General features: G+C 50.9%; 1 protein-coding gene across 1 annotated transcript in view; it reads left to right on the top strand.

Moving 5' to 3' along the window:
* Positions 1 to 15,718, top strand: part of LOC138525055 (mitochondrial inner membrane m-AAA protease component AFG3L1-like) — a 587,730-nt gene that overhangs the window by 481,231 nt on the left and 90,781 nt on the right. The window contains exon 13 of the mRNA XM_069635555.1: positions 1,641 to 1,751. Within this exon, the coding sequence (XP_069491656.1) occupies positions 1,641 to 1,751 (111 nt within the window). The remainder of the gene's footprint in view (positions 1 to 1,640; positions 1,752 to 15,718) is intronic.

Raw genomic sequence — 15,718 nt, 5'->3', positions numbered from 1 at the left:
AAAGTGGGTTGGTATTTGATTCAGGCTTGGTTCAGGAGAACAAAGATGAGTAATCTTCTCCCGTAAAAACGATATCTGTGTTAAACAGTGCCCCTAAACTATTCACGACTGCCGTTGGGCTAAAGAAGCATGCCCTGGCCCGGTTCTATAATCATCTCCTCTAAGGAATATGTAAAATATACCTACTTCATGCACTGAAGCACTTTTGTTAGGCATGAGTGCTAGCTGTGTTTTTTTTAATGGGTACCGTTAGCTATTTCTTAAACTATTTCATATGTTGTCTGTGTAAATTATTCTATATGTATCATGCATTTTTTGTATATTGATTGTTTTTGACCCTATAATCCACATGTTTGGCTTTTATGGTAAATACTTTTTAATCGAAATAAAGTGATTGATGATGATGATTTAAATAAAAAATACGTCAACAAACTTACCTTCTGCTGCAGGTCTTTCCTCTCCAGCATTCCAGCTCCTGTTAGCATGAACAGTAATATATAAACTTCCTGATTCCTGCACATGCGTGTAGGGACATGAGCGTGGGTGAGCAGTGCCCCACTTCAGCCTGCTCTGTCTGTATGTGCGAGGAGGCGCAGGAGCGCCACCTTGCACATAGAGACATGCAGTTAGTTCCCCAGCCAGCATTTCCAATGAGCTCTGCAAGGCTGGGGAAGCAAAACACACCCAGCCTTGCATGGCTCATTGAGCTTGCGCGGCTGTGGAACTGTAACTGTCAAAGGGAAATTATATTTCCCTTTGACATTTCAGAGCACTCCCTCAACTGAAAAAACATCTGAGGGTGTGCTTGGTGTTTCACTCCATAATGGACGAGAGTGAGCCAAGACCCGGCGGGCCAACGTCCCCTCTCCCGTTAAATCTCTTGAAACTGTTTAAAAAAGGGCAGGGGGTAAATGGGCATAAGATCCTAATATTGCTACTTCGTTCAACAAAAGTGCCATGTGTTTCTCTGGGGACGAAATGGAGCCCAGGACCTTATCAGACCATCATTATTGCCCAGTTTGAATACCCGTTTTGATGGATGAACTTTTTTCCCATACTTCCTTTCATAAGAAATGTATCAAGCCTCAGTAAAATGGGTGTGCGCTCCTCACTATATATGTATATATTCTTATCAATCTGGATTCAAGCAACACATCATTAATAGCGTGCAAAACGTAGGGCTCATGTTAAGATATTTTAAATGTGCTAACATGTTTTTCACTCGCAAGAGCTTCTTCTGGGCAACCATAATGCAATTTTTGAATTCAATAGTACTTTGAAATGTTCACAAATGCAGGCTGTGCTTCGATATATTATTATTCTGAAATAGCTTCACTTATCTTGCACCTAGTATAACATGATTCTAGGTATCATAAATGTAAAAAGAGTTTACAGTCTCATCTAGTAACCATTGCCTTTTTTCTGGTTTAAGCTATTCATTGCCTATTAGCCTGTGCACTCCTTGCGCTTCAATCGTGTCAAAATGGACTTCTGGATAACATTGGGTGTTATGCCCCCCACCATGAGCTAGCGGCCTCGCAGAAACATGCCCGGCAGAATCCTTAGGCTAAGTGCCAGAGGCAATATCTCCCGTTTAAGTTGTCATTGTTAAAGGCCCTTTCATGCTTTGTCCTTCTCAGGTGCTGATATCGCCAATGTTTGCAATGAAGCTGCTCTGATTGCTGCTCGATATCTGAGGGGCTCTGTAAATGTGAAAAACTTTGAGCAGGCTATCGAGCGTGTCATTGGAGGTAAGGATATAAAGTCACAGTATTAACTTTTCCTATATTTTATATAGTACCTTATGACGTTGAATCTACTAATGTGTTTAGGATCGAGGGGTTAGTTGAATGTGTTGGTTTACAAAAACACGAAAAAAGGCCTTTTGTTTATGCAAAGTACGAGAGGGAAGAGTGTATTATTTTGAGGGCAGGCATTGGAAAGAAGCACTTCACTTAAGGAGAATGATATTTGTGTTTCAGAAGAAATTTGGGGAATTGTTTTGAACATGTATTTTGCTCATTGATAAATGTGAGGCCATTTGTTCTCATAGAAGTGGAAAGTCTATGGTTATAGAGCAGCACATTTTAGTAATAGTATAGGTGGTATTGATCTTCTCTTGATTTACATGCCGTTATGTCCCACCATCTTGGTGTATTCCAAGAGGAAAATATATTTTCGCATCACTGTGTTAATCATGCTTCAAAGAATTGGTTCTGCAGTCACTTCTCCATTTGGACTATTTCCTCTCAACCGTGATTCGAGGACTGCCTAGGATCCACCCGACAGGCCATGTTGCAATTGTTTTCCTCAATGTGGTTTAAGGTAGTGTTATAGGCTGAGGAATCAACATTGATTGACTCTGAGCCAAGTTCTAAGGTTCATGGGTGTTTATTAAACAGAAAACGTTGTTTCAGGGTCCCTGAGGACACTGGGCAACAATTCAAGACCACTCCATAATTGGGTTTGCTCTGTAGGTCCATGATCCTCAGGCAGTTGCTCACTCCCTTCTATTCAATGTGTCTGGTAGGAAACACAAGTCAGAGCCCATGGGGAGTTTTAAGTCCGCTGCATGTCTTTCTTGTCTGACAGTTGTGATTGCTTGGATTTCATAGATATCAGGATGTCGCTGATTATGTGCAAGAAATGCCAAAACCATCATCCATTGTGTTTTGCGTCAGGACCAGCTGGCTGACAATATGTTCTTTTTGAGGTCCCGGTAGGCCCACTGGTCATTACGCTCAACCCTGCTGTAGGTATTTGGAGGTAAAAAACCTTTCTAATCCTCAGGCTCTTTCGCCATTCCCAAAGTGTCATAGATCCTGACAAGCCCATGTTCTGCTTTCCTTTTTCCATAGTAACCATCTAGACCCCTATTTGGTTATCACTGGCACTTTCTTCTTTGACATTCCGTAGTACCTCATTCTTCTCCTCCTCCTCACCTCTTTATCTCATCTCTTGTAGTTATGCGTTCTCCTTGCCCTGATCCCATTTTTAAAGCATCCTCCGGTTTAACCATCTTCTCCTTGGTCTCTTCAGCTCAAATATCTTTCTCTTTTCCCCTTCTCCTGATTTCTCCTCTTGGCTCTAAGCACCGCCAATCCAAATCCTTCCCTCCAGATGTGAGAGCAGCTTCCTCTGTCTCCTTCCTCCTACTCTGCGGTTTGCCCTTCCACCGTCTCCACTCTTCTCCTAGTCTCCACCATCGGTATTTCTCCAATTTCTTTTTCCAACCACTTTCTAGCCTCCTTGCCACTCCAAAGTGAACTGCTCACAACCTCTTGCTTCCAACTACTCCTATGCCTTGTTTTTAAAACCTTTCTATCTTGCTGAACTATCGGCATTCAGGAAGTCACAAACTGGCAACATTGTATCCATGGAACCCCAGAGTACACTCAAATGAACTGACACTGCAACAGTAACCAAGCGTTATCTGCCATTGGCAAGTTCAAATGAAGCAGTTGCCATGAAGGGATAGCTTTTTTTGCCCACGTTGTAGTTTTGTGTTTGCTCAGGGAGAGCTTTAGACTCACCCCACTCATTTGGGGGCTGGGGCGGGGCAGGGAGGAGGGGATAAAAAAGTATTCTCTTGCTGGGTCTGAAGTGTTTTGGGCAGAGCCAGTGCTCTCAGTACTGATTTACACTATTGGTCTAGTGCGTTAGGGGGAGTGGAGGGTGGGGTTTGTTGCTGGTGAAAACTAGCCCTGAGAGCAACTTATTGTGGCACTGTAATGTATCCCTGACATGTGACTGAGACCAAGATGGGTAGACCAGAGGATCCACTCCAGACCGCCCATGAGCCTAACACCCACTGGCCTGGGGTGGCACCGAGCCCAGTTCATCACCACTTTCCTGGCCCCATAACCAGGCAGACCCTTCTTTTTAGTATCCCTTTTGTTAATCTAATCCAATGGTTGAGGCATTTTAATGGTTTTAAAAGGGTTTCTTTCACAGGCTTGCGCTCGTTATCCACCTTGGGATTTGAATATTATGTCGTTGGTAGCCCATAATCTACTGGCAATGAAATATGTGGCTATTGTGACCAAGTCCGCTGACTAACCCTGGGGACAAACAGTTTGGCGGTCAAAGTGGTTGGGGCTAGCAAAGCAGGAACTACAGAGCCAGTGCAGGCCACCTAGGTGAGGATCAATGGAAGGTTAAAAATGACAGGTAGGCCAAATATGGGTTGACCCAGCCTCCTGAGACGAAACCAGCTCCGTCGACTATCCCACTCTGGCTGCAGTGCTATTGTGGAAATTTCAAAGGCTGATAGAAAAGACTTTGCAAAATTGAAGCAAACTCTCACCTTAAATTTTGGGAAGACTCCTGCCCAATGCTTGAAGATATTTAGAGAGTACAAAATGTTTGTGGATCCATGGACTGTGGAGTAAAAGTTGCTTCTAGGGAAATGTTTCCTAAAACCCGCCCCTTCCCCAGCCCTGAAAAAGGACAGGGGAACTATTCCACCCCTGGATGGGTCTCCCGGTCAGATTGGTTAAACATTCTGGACAACCCATCAGCATTGCAATTTTGCAAAGTCTTTTCTGTCAGCCTTTGGCATTTCCACAATAGCACTGCAGTCTGAGTGGGGTAGTCGACTAAACAATCATGCAATCTTGTCGGCATCCACTACTTTTTGTACTTCACAAGCATACTCAAATGCAGTCAGCCAGTCCATGATGTTATTCTTTTCATCATACACACTGAGCAGATGTTTAGGAAACCTAGAATGAGAAAAGGGGACAGAATCATTCCCAGACTCTCTTGAAGAAAGGAGCCAAATATCCTGAGAAGCCTAGCAGAACTGGGAATGACCCTGAGACGCACTTGAAGTCTGGCACCAAAATCCTGCTGCTCTCCCTGTGAAGGCCTGCTTTGCGCCTCATCTCAGAAGACCTGCGAAGGTGCGTCGAACTCATGGTGGGACCAAGCACCCTCGGCGCCTCCTGGTAACCCTGCAAGTGAGTATGTTCGGAAGTGTTCCTGGGCCATCCAGTGGGCTGTCCAGCTCGAACCTAGGTTACTGTGCAGGAGCGTCGCCGTTGCGAGTTTCGACACATACTTTGGGGAATCCTAGCTTACCAAACAAAGCACCCTTATGATGAATTTCGTCGTCCCAGCACCTTAGGGCTGCAAGATGGTATGCTGCGTCATAGTGCGAGAACTGGGTCCCCAAGCATCCCTGTGTTACCATGACCGTCTCAGAAGCTGGTTTTCTGGTGTTCATTCCAGTGACCTGGGAGCTGCTGCAGCTGTGCTTTCTTAGTCTGGTCGGAATCTCGCATAGCAGCTCCTGTGCCATACTGTACCTGATCCTGCCCGCCTGTGCATCTTGAAGCCGAACAGAGGACGGGGAATATGAGAAACCTAAAGTTGTCTCACTTAATAGTCCCTGGGGATCTGTCATCCAGGTGGCCATGACATAGCCATTGCTATTGGATCCAGTTCCTGGTGGTGGACCAGTGCGGGAGGATCACCTGGATGAGGGTCCTCAGGAAGTGGAGGTGGGACACCGACTGGTGAGACGCGGTATCCCCTTCTTATAACACCTTTTCCCCATCCTTTCATGTAGGATACTCGCACACTCTACCCCTTGCCCCTTTTCTGACCCAAATACTTTCTTACACCACGAAAGACAACGGACAAACACTAGAGTCGTTTACCTGACACAAGGGTCAGTCAAAGTCAGGCAGCTGACCAGAAACACACACACACACACCTGACAGCCCTTCCCCACAGGGATAAAAAGTGGCGCACGAGAGCACACTACGAGCAAGGCAACCTGCACGACAACTATACTAGGGCGGCGGTTCAAGAAGAGGAGAAAAGCGTCGAGAACAGCAGGGGCGACGAGGAGAGAAGCAACCCAGCCCTTTACCACACAGACCCATGAAGCCTCTGTGAAAGGAGTTGTTAGACCGCGAACAATAGCTAGCGTATGTTGCAGCAGATGTCAACGGTACACAGAGCCCTCCTACACTGATGATCAGGGCAGGGAGAGACTCTTGCTACTCTGGTACCGTCCTTGACTCCAGAGACACGAAAAGCCAAGCGGATCATCACAGCCGGTGAGTCGGAGGGAGGACCAATAAGAAACCGAACTGTGTTGAACGAAAGTTGCGAATGGCAAATTAATGTCATGACCCTTTCCCCTGGCCCTCACTGGCAAGTCAGCCTTCCAGTTAGGGCCAGGTCAAAGGCCTTAAAACCTCATCCAAGGCTCTCTTGGCGCCAGGCTCGTAACCATCATGAAGACTAACATTAGAATGGGACTATTTACTTGGGACTAATTAACTTGGGGGTTGGGGGGGGGGTTCAGCTAACATGGAGGCACACACATAGCTCAGTTACAAGGAACTGAGCTATGCGGTCTAGTCTTTTGGGTGTGGCAGGCCTGGGACTACTTTACCTGGACTACTTTACCTGAGACTATTTAAACCGCACCAAAACAGCAGAACATGCTTTGCGTTATTCTGCTGTGGGCAGCGTAATGCTCACTGTTTCCAGTTCTTTGACGCCAGCTTACCTGAAACCAAGGACCTGCAGAGAGGGAAAGAACACTACGAAACTTACCTGGAACAGTATCCTGTCTTCAATCCATCGCTGACTTCAGTTCCACTCACCGGAAGGTACGAACTCCATCATCAGGCACCGCATGCATCCTGGAATACCATAACCTGGAAAGAGGAGAAAGAAAGACAGCATTACTAAGCGTTTACTCAGGTTTCCTCCCGAATGAAGAAAGCCACACAATTCTTACCTGGGTAGTCCTCTCCTGGTCAGTATCATTGCTGGAACATTATGGCGCTCGGCGAGGAACATCGCAACCTGCAAGGAGAGAAAAGACACAAGCTAGCAATATAAAAGGCGAAACAGTGCAGCGCATAACTCAGCGGACAGCATTGCGCACACCGCGCTTTCGCCTACCGGCCCATGCTCATCTTCAAACTGCATGACAACACCAAAATACCTTTCCATACCTAAAAGGAAAGAAGCAAGACATTATTTTTCGAACTAAGAGGAACAAAAGAACTGCATATAAAGATTGTAAAGCAGCAAACCTACGGAGTCACAGCAGGCCTGGATTCTACAGGGGGGGCTTGCACCAGTGAAGTAACTTGGTCGCTGCTCGCCCCCCACATCTACGCTCCCCTGCCACGAGGAGCAGGACGGAGAATCCACCTTTTACAATATTAATGTAAGGTGAAGGCCCAAGAGGGAGGAAGGAGTTGAGGCCAAGGCAGGCAGGAAAACATAAAGACAGTCTGGTATTGAATCCAGCTCTCCTATATTGCAGACCCATCTTTAACCAGAGGCCTCACCAAGGGACCGGGAGAGGATTCGAGAGTTCAAATCATCCAACCAGAGCTGGGTGGGGTCCCCGTGGATACCAGGTGAGTGTAACAATTAAGGGGAAAACCAGCTGCTGAGGGGTCCAGCACCACGCGGGTGCTCACTCGAGAGACTCTGGTTGATTCCCCTATTGTTGAAACTATAGATACCAGAAGGGCCTAGGAGAGCTGCGAGGAAAAGTTCAAAGTAGTCATACAGGGGTCTAGCAAAACCCCCTGTACAGTTGAGTCTTTGATCAGCACATAATTGGAAAGCTAAGGGAGGCTAATTCTGCATAGTGGGAAAGGAGAAGGAACTGTGTAGTTGGCAAGAGTGAACACGACGGAGGGATCCCGACAAACGGGCGAAGCATGATGCCCCAGAGAACACTGATGACAAGAGTGAACCCGACGGAGGAATGTCCATGGTAGATTGTTTGAAAAGACATTATGACTGGTGAATGCAAAAGGAGAAATCTTGTGAATGAAAGCCGTAGTGAACCTGACAGAGGGAGGCTGCTATTCGAGAAGGGTCTGAGCCCGGAAGAGGGGGAACCAAGGGTGAAAAGCCATCACCCACCATACCTACAGAAAGAAACTTTTTGTTTGGTTATTTTGAACCTGTTGGGTCCTCAGAGGCAAGACTTTTTATAGAAAAGAAACGTAACAACCGAAGATCCTGATACCGGAGAACGGAACTGTATTCTTGTGCTAAGAAAGCTTGAGAGTGTGCTATGCTCAGGAGTCCCACCTTGTCCCATGCTTAAAACATGGGGATGGGAGACCCCCTGGCTATAACATCCTGACTTATCATTTGTGAACACTTCTTTCTTTCTTGTGAACACTATCCTACACTTTTATTTTTGTATCTTTTTTGAAGTTCGCCCAGGTTATCAGAAGCAGCTGTTGTGGTATGAACTATACTGTTACGTTGTAGTTGAATTGACATATATTTCCTTATTGATTTGGTGCGTGTATAAGTGTGAGGGACAGAAACCATTTGTTAGTGTTTAGTTTATTTTGGACAGGGAAATTCTAGTCAGTGTAGGGATAGTGAGGCGTTTATCCAGACTTTTGAGTTTAATAAAATGGCAACGTTTGAAAAATCTTCAGAAAGTTGTCCGCCTCACATTTCTGACCCGTTGCATATCCCAGCGCAGCTGTTCTTGGGAAACCTTTCCACTGCCATGTTGCACAGAGCAGCTCTGCGTTGGCTCTATGCCTGACAACCTCTACCTGCCCTGAGCTGGACTCAGGACCAGTATATATTGAGGCGGCGCACCCCTGTGATCTCAGTTTCTTTTTTCCGTGCACTCTGTTCGCTGATTGGAATTTGTTCACTTAAGCAAATTTCTCTACGCCTAGCCGACTATTTTTAAGGCATCGGGATTCAAGCCGTGTGCAGATTGCATGTGTCGGATGTCAGTTTCGGATCCACAATGGATCTGTCTTTGTTTGGGCCATCAGCCCGACAGGCAGGATTGCGAGTCGTACCAGTCCATGCACTCGAAGACCCCCAGAGAAAGAGCGGCAAAACTCTTCACTTTCCTCTACAAGATGAAGAGTGTGGAGCCACTGTCTCGCTGTAGGTCGCACAGCGCAGAGAGCTGTCCTGAAAAAGGTCAAGAAGCTGCAGCACAGGTCAGAGGTCCTCCTCCCTGAGTGGTTCCTCTCATTCACCCCTCTTGTGCATCCTGTAAGGAGAGAGTCCCTCGAATGGCAGGTACAAGTAACTTTTTCCACCCATTCCTCCACTAAAGAGGAATGGGAGGCATTTCCACTAAATATGATGCACATCTCTGCCAGGGTGCCATTGCCTTTGGCCTTGGTGCCTCTAGATTCGGCCAGGGTGCCAACAGGTCCCACTGCATCTGTGGTGACCAATAGGGAACCTGCTGGAGTCCACTGCTACATGCCTTTCGACTCTGGCCTGGTTCCATTGATGACTGAGGGGGTCCAAGCACCGGATGACCCTACCTATGGGCGCCGCGGTCCTGGTACCAGGTCCGGTCTTGACGTCCTCTGCGCTGATTGATGTCTGTGTGGTTGAAGCTCCCGCGAGTATGCTTAGCCTCCTAGAAATGCCTTCATGACGAAAATGTATTCCATCTACGACAAGGAAGGTGACAGATACCATAGGGGTTGGAGCCTATGGTTTCCAGGGAAGAGAGGAACTTTACGGGGAATGTGAGGATGTGGTCGGACTAGCTGAGGACCTGCGAGTCGCCGGTGGCTTACGCATGTCACCAGAGATGTTGGTCTTGCCGGCTCCCACTCCAGACAAGCACCTCATGCAGGTAATGGCCAGGGTGTCGGAGAACTTTGGGTATTCTGCTCCATTCAGATCTAAGATACAGTGCAATCTCTGTGATATCCTGGATGATGCCCCTAAGAAGGAGATGCTGCTACCCTTCAATGTAGCAGTGGAGGCACCTGTAACAGATGTTTGAGAAGCCTGCCTCTGCTGTGGCAGTGAACAGGGATCTGACAAGAAGCCATCACCAGGCACCAGTAGATACAGCGTTTCTCTCCTCTCATTCCTTCACTGAAAGTTTGGTGGTTTAGGCGGTGACAGCAAACTTGAAAACATCCACTTTACCATCCCTCCATCCAGACAGGGAGAGCAAGAGACTTGGCATCTAGGGTATGAAGATGTTGGCGTTGGGCAGCCTTTCCCGATGTGCGATGAACGCTTCATGTGTTCTTGCCAAGTTCTCTTTCGAGCTGTGGTCTGCTGTGGCAGTAGCGGCCAATCACATCCCTGAGTGAGGGATGTGGGATGATGTCTAAGCTTTAGTGGCTGATGGCAGGGCGGTTCCCTGCCAGGTGCCAGGCCTGGACACTGCATATTGTGTGGGCAGGTCCATAGCCGCAGGGACAGTACTCCGGCATCACTCTTGGTTGATGACATCTGGGTTTGTGGCCGACTTGGAGAACCGGCTGTTAGGTGGACAACACCCTCTTGAAGGTGCAATTGTCCAAGGCCACAACAGTCTTTGGCGCTGGTTGTGCAACAGACTTCCGCGCATCCCTACTCTACCTATGCTGCTGGAGGCCGTGGTCAGGCCCCCACAGGTAGACTGCAAGGCAGATACTTCCTGAGCGGTAGAGGTAGGGGTGCCCAGAGAGGAGGTGCAGCTCCGGCATCTGTCCCCTCTGCTCCCCAGGGTGCAAAACCTCACTGACAGGTTCCGGCACTCAACACCAGTGGGAGAGACCCGTTCCCTGCTTGGCTCCGAATGGTCCAAGACCTTATCCAACACATGGGCCTTACAAACAGGTGATTCATTAGGATTGTCTTTCAGCAACCCCTTCCCCCCGGTCTTTCCCCCCTGCCCCTGCATCCCCCTGGCTACAGGCCTCAGCCCACCACTCTGCCTCCGGAGCCTATCCTCTTGGCGGTGGTCCATCAACTTCTGTTAAGGAGTCCGATAGAACTGGTACCATGCTCAAAACACGGCAGGGAGTGGTACTCCACTTAATTGCTGGTGCCAAAGGACAGAAGCTTGCTTCCTAATCTGGATCTGTGGTTGCTGAAATTGTTCCTTCGTAAGGACAAGTTCAATATGGTTACCCTAGCGCAGATACTGCAAGCTCTCGACCTAAAAGAGTGGATGGCGTCACTAGACTTTCAGGATGCCTACTTCTACGTTCTGATTAATCAGAGACACAGGAAGTACCTGAGGTTCTCCAGCCTGGGGTCTGGCATGGATTCACATGCTCATGAATATTCCCCGTCGTCAGGCCGGGAATCCTCGGTAAAGAAAAAATCAGTATCAGTTTCGTTTCTGATCTGTCTTTCTCAGTAGTAACCAATCACTGGTCTCTGGGTCATACTGCCCCCAGCCAATGAATGCCCTCTCCCTAAGCCCCACCTCTGGCAGCCATCTTCAGATTTTTACCGCACGCTCAAGTGTTGAGAGTCCTCGTGTTTATCTCTCGAGCTTTTGCTGCGTTTTCGCGCTTTTTCAAAGAGAATTTCTCATTTTTCGGTCAAATGGAGCCTCAAGTTCCACCGTCTCTACATCCGATTAACTGGGATCCGTGTCGGATTTTTCTACGCCCCTCAAGGGTGAAGATTTCGTCGAGTTACGCTTCTTGGAGGATTCCAAAAGTTTCTGCGGCCTACCCGAACATGGCCCAGGACAAAGGAAGATCGACGCCCGGAAAGCTGTTCAGGGTTTGCCCTGGATGCCAGCTACAGAATGTGTTCAAGGAGGACGAGCACTCGAAATGTCTCTACTGCCTTCATGAGGACAAAACGCACGTGGAGAAGGACTGTGCGTTTTGCAGGAACATGTTGGAACGGACCATCAGGGACCGACACCTTCGTCTCTCCAGCTGGCTGGAAGGAAAGAGCCCGCCGGGTGAGAAGAAGAAGTCGTCTGAGCGGTCTTCGAAGTCCCGTGAGGGCGCCCCGGCGACGGGAGCCCAACAGAAGGCAAAGCACCGCGAGTCCGTGGGCACCGGGAGCGCCGAACGGTCGGGCTCTTCGGCTGCCAGGCAGGGCACGCCTTCCCCGGCACCATCAACCACGAGCCAACGCTTTGGTTCGGGGAAGAGGAAATCCGAGAACCCGGGTAAGCTTCTGAAGAGGCCCCAGTCGATCTCGAAGGATTCAGCCGAGGAGGAGCGAGGTGGTGACCCTCCTCCCAAGGTGAAGGCCTCAAGCACGCCCAAGGCGGTGAAGGCCTCAAGCACGCCCAAGGCCTTGATTCACCCGGCTAAGGCCTCTATCGAGGAAGTCATGGCGGCCCTGGCACAGCCTGTGGAGGCGACCTCGGGCCCCAGAGTCTCCCTGCCTCCATGGAGGGAAGCCTCTTTCAGACCCATCGGAAAAAAAACCTGTGAAGACCCAGGCGGGAAAAGAGGAGGTGGCCATTGTGGACACGGACACAGCATCTGAGGAGGAGCTGGTAGAAGTCTTAGAGGGCCTCGACGAGGGCGTCGAAGAGGCCCGTCCCCACGGGAGAGATCCCGTTGAAGGTGACGACGGCACCGGCGAGGGTCCTAGTCACCCGTCGCTTCCAGAGCCGCAGGATAACTCGGCAGCCATTTTGTTGGCAATACAATCCTTATGTTCAGAGATAAGGACGAGATTGCCCTTACCACCGACGGAGGATCCGGAACCAGGCTTAACGGAGGAGCCAGAGCCAGACCCAGGCCCTTGCGGAAAGCCCCCCGAACAAGAGAAGACAGATCCATACAGCCCCGCCTTTTCAGCCCACCCGGCCTGCTCAGCCTTTAACCACGTCCCCCGTCCCTGGGGATGACACGGGAACGGACACGGCCATGACGGGTACCGACGACAACGGCGGTGATGACGGGACGGAGCTCCCATCGCCAGCCCAGGCCTCCCCGCCCGACTAGATCGGATCTTTCCATGCAATGATCGCCAGGGCATCCGAGCTTTTTCAGCTCTGCCCCGAAGAGAAGGAAGGTTTCCTTTACCAACGGCGTGAGGCCAAGAGGAAGACAGTCCTTGCTGTGCCTCTGCTGGATGACATCTGGGACGAGGGTCTCGCCCTTCTCAAGAACCCATCTATGACGCCTGCCAAGAGGGATCGGCACGAGAAGAAGTACCGGGTCCCCGATGCGGCCTCTTTGTGCCTTAGGGCACAACCGACCCCTGACTTGGTCGTCTCAGCGGCGGCCAAGAAGAAAGTGGGGCGGGGGGGTGCATCGGCCTCAACGTCAACTTCCCCGCCGGACGGCGAAGGAAAGAAGCTGGATGCAATGGGACGACAAGTTATCTCGTCGGTGGCAACAACGATTAAGGTGGCCAACGCCCTCGCGATCGTGGCCCGCTACGTCAGGGAGTTATGGTACAAGATCGCCCCCCTGTTGAACTTCCTACCAGATGACAAGAGGGCCGAGGCCCTGGAGATCTTGCAAGAAGGCAAAGTGGCGTCAGACCACACCATTACGGTGGCAACGGACATTGCCGACACCGGTTTCTGCCAGCTAGGCAACAGCGTTTGCCTTAGATGACGAGGGTGGCTCAAGGCGACAGATTTCCACCAGGACATACAAGCCAAGGTTTTGGACATGCCGATCGACGGGAAAAATCTGTTTGGGAAAACGGTGGATGAGTCCCTCCAAGCCATCAAGGCGGACACGGAGACCGCTAAGGCCCTAGGCAATCTCCAGCAACGAAGGCCGTCCTTTCGGAGCACGGGAGGCAAGCAGGGTGTCTCCAAGGGATTTGGCGGTGGCTCCTCTACGTACCGCCAAGCGGCACGCTCCTCGTCGCAGGAAGCCTATAGAGGATGAGGCAAGTTGGGTGGGCCCTGCTATCGTCGCCAGGGAGGCCAAGGCGGCAAGGCGTTCTCCAAGCAAGATTGAACCGACAGCGGTGTCGGGCCCCCACCGAAGCACCCCGGTGGGAGGCTGGCTGGCGAAGTTCGTCAGCGTGTGGGAGTCCATCTCCACCGACCGTTGGGTGCTGGACGCCCTGACCCAGGGGCACGCCCTCGAATTTCTAAAAAAGTGCCCCCGCATTCCACCCGTGGCCAGGAAGGAAAATCACATCCCTCAGCTGCTATTGGAGGTAAGGGCGATGCTCAAAAAAGGTGCCATCGAGCTTGTCCCGAAGAGGCTCCGGGGCTCAGGAGTATACTCGAGGTACTTCCTCGTGAAAAAGAAGACAGGAGGATGGCACCCCATCCTGGACCTGCGACGACTGAACAAGTACATCAAGGCACACAAGTTCCGGATGTTCACCCTCCAGCACGTGCTGGGACAGCTGGAGGAGGGCGATTTCCTGTCGTCGTTGGATTTGGAGGATGCGTACTTCCCCATTCTGAAAGGACACCGTAAGTTCCTCAGGTTCGTGGTCCAAGGGCGGCACTACCAGTTCAAGGCCCTCCCGTTCGGATTGAAGTCGGCACCCAGCGTGTTCACCAAGTGCCTCGCACCGGTGGTGGCGCGGTTGTGCCTGCAGGGGATCCACGTCTACCCCTACCTGGATGACTGGCTCATCCGAGCAAGGACAAGGGAGCTCGCCATAGATCACACAGCGAAGACCGTCCAGCTGCTCACGGACCTGGGATGCTCCAACTTTCCCAAATCCCACCTGGTTCCGTCGCAAGTCGCACTGTTTCTGGGAGCCAAGCTCGACACAGTGGCGCGTCTGGCCTCGCCGTTGGAGGAAAGGACGAAGGCCATCCTGGGCAAGGTGCAGCGTCTGCTGGCCACGGACGTGGCCAGGGTGAGGTCCATCAAGTCCCTCCTCGGGATTATGCCCTCCTCCATATATCTCGTGCGCCTGTGCAGGCTTCGGATGCGCCCTCTGCAAGAGTTCCTCGACGCCCGCTGGATCCAAGCAATGGGCAGCTTCGAGGACAGGATCCCGCTCAACGAAACCTTCCGACGAGCGATCCGGTGGTGGGGCACCCGCACTCATCTTACGGCGGGCACAGGCTTTCAGGCCCCATCGCACCAGATAACGGTGACGACAGATGCCTCCCTGGAAGGGTGGGGAGCGCACACTGGAGAACTTCACGCGAGAGGCCTTTGGCTCCCGGAGGAGAAGATGCTCCACATCAACATCCTGGAGCTCCGTGGAGTGTTCTGGGCCCTCAGGTCCTTTCTCACGTCCCTCAAGGGCAAGGTGGTGAGAATCTTCACTGACAACACCACCACGATGTTCTACATCCGGAAGCAGGGAGGAACCAGATCCCCAGCCCTCTCCAAGGAAGCCCAGGATCTGTGGCATTGGGCCATCGCCCAAGGGATGTTTCTGGTGCCCTTTCATCTGGCAGGGATAAAGAACACCATCGCCGACTCACTCAGCAGGGAGCTGCGCTCGTGCTACGAGTGGGAACTACATCAGGATCAAGTGGATCGACTCTTCCGACGATGGGGGCGAAAACCGCAGATCGACCTGTTCGCGACGGCGATGAACTCCAAGTGCCAGAGGTTCGCCAGCAGGTTTCCCCAGCCGAGGAGAATGGGCGATGCTTTTTCATTCCCCTGGGACGGCCTGTTCCTTTATGCGTTCCCTCCGTTGCTGTTGCTGCTCCGACTCGTCAACCAGCTCAAGAGGTCCCGGTGCAGGATGATCCTCGTCGCACCGGCGTGGCCGAGGCAGATCTGGTTCCCGGACCTTCTGGACTTGTCAGCGTCACCAGTCAAGCTACCGACGGACGCGGATCTTCTCTCCAGAGAAGGAGGCGCCATACTTCATCACGACCCGGAGTCGCTGAACTTGCAGGCCTGGCTCCTGCAGCACTAGAGTTTGGAGGGTACAATATCCCGGCTGACTGCAGAGAGGTCCTTGCAAAGGCCAGGGCGTCCTCAACTCTCAAGTGCTACGGACATAAGTGGAAGAGGTTCTCTGTCTGGTGCCGTGCACAGAGGATTAACCCTCTACCGATTACGGCCCC

The sequence above is a fragment of the Ambystoma mexicanum genome, chromosome 1q (assembly GCF_040938575.1).
Source record: "Ambystoma mexicanum isolate Mex_15411 chromosome 1q, UKY_AmexF1_1, whole genome shotgun sequence".
Taxonomy (NCBI): Eukaryota; Metazoa; Chordata; class Amphibia; order Caudata; family Ambystomatidae; genus Ambystoma; species Ambystoma mexicanum.
This window is presented reverse-complemented; position numbering and strand designations above follow the sequence as displayed.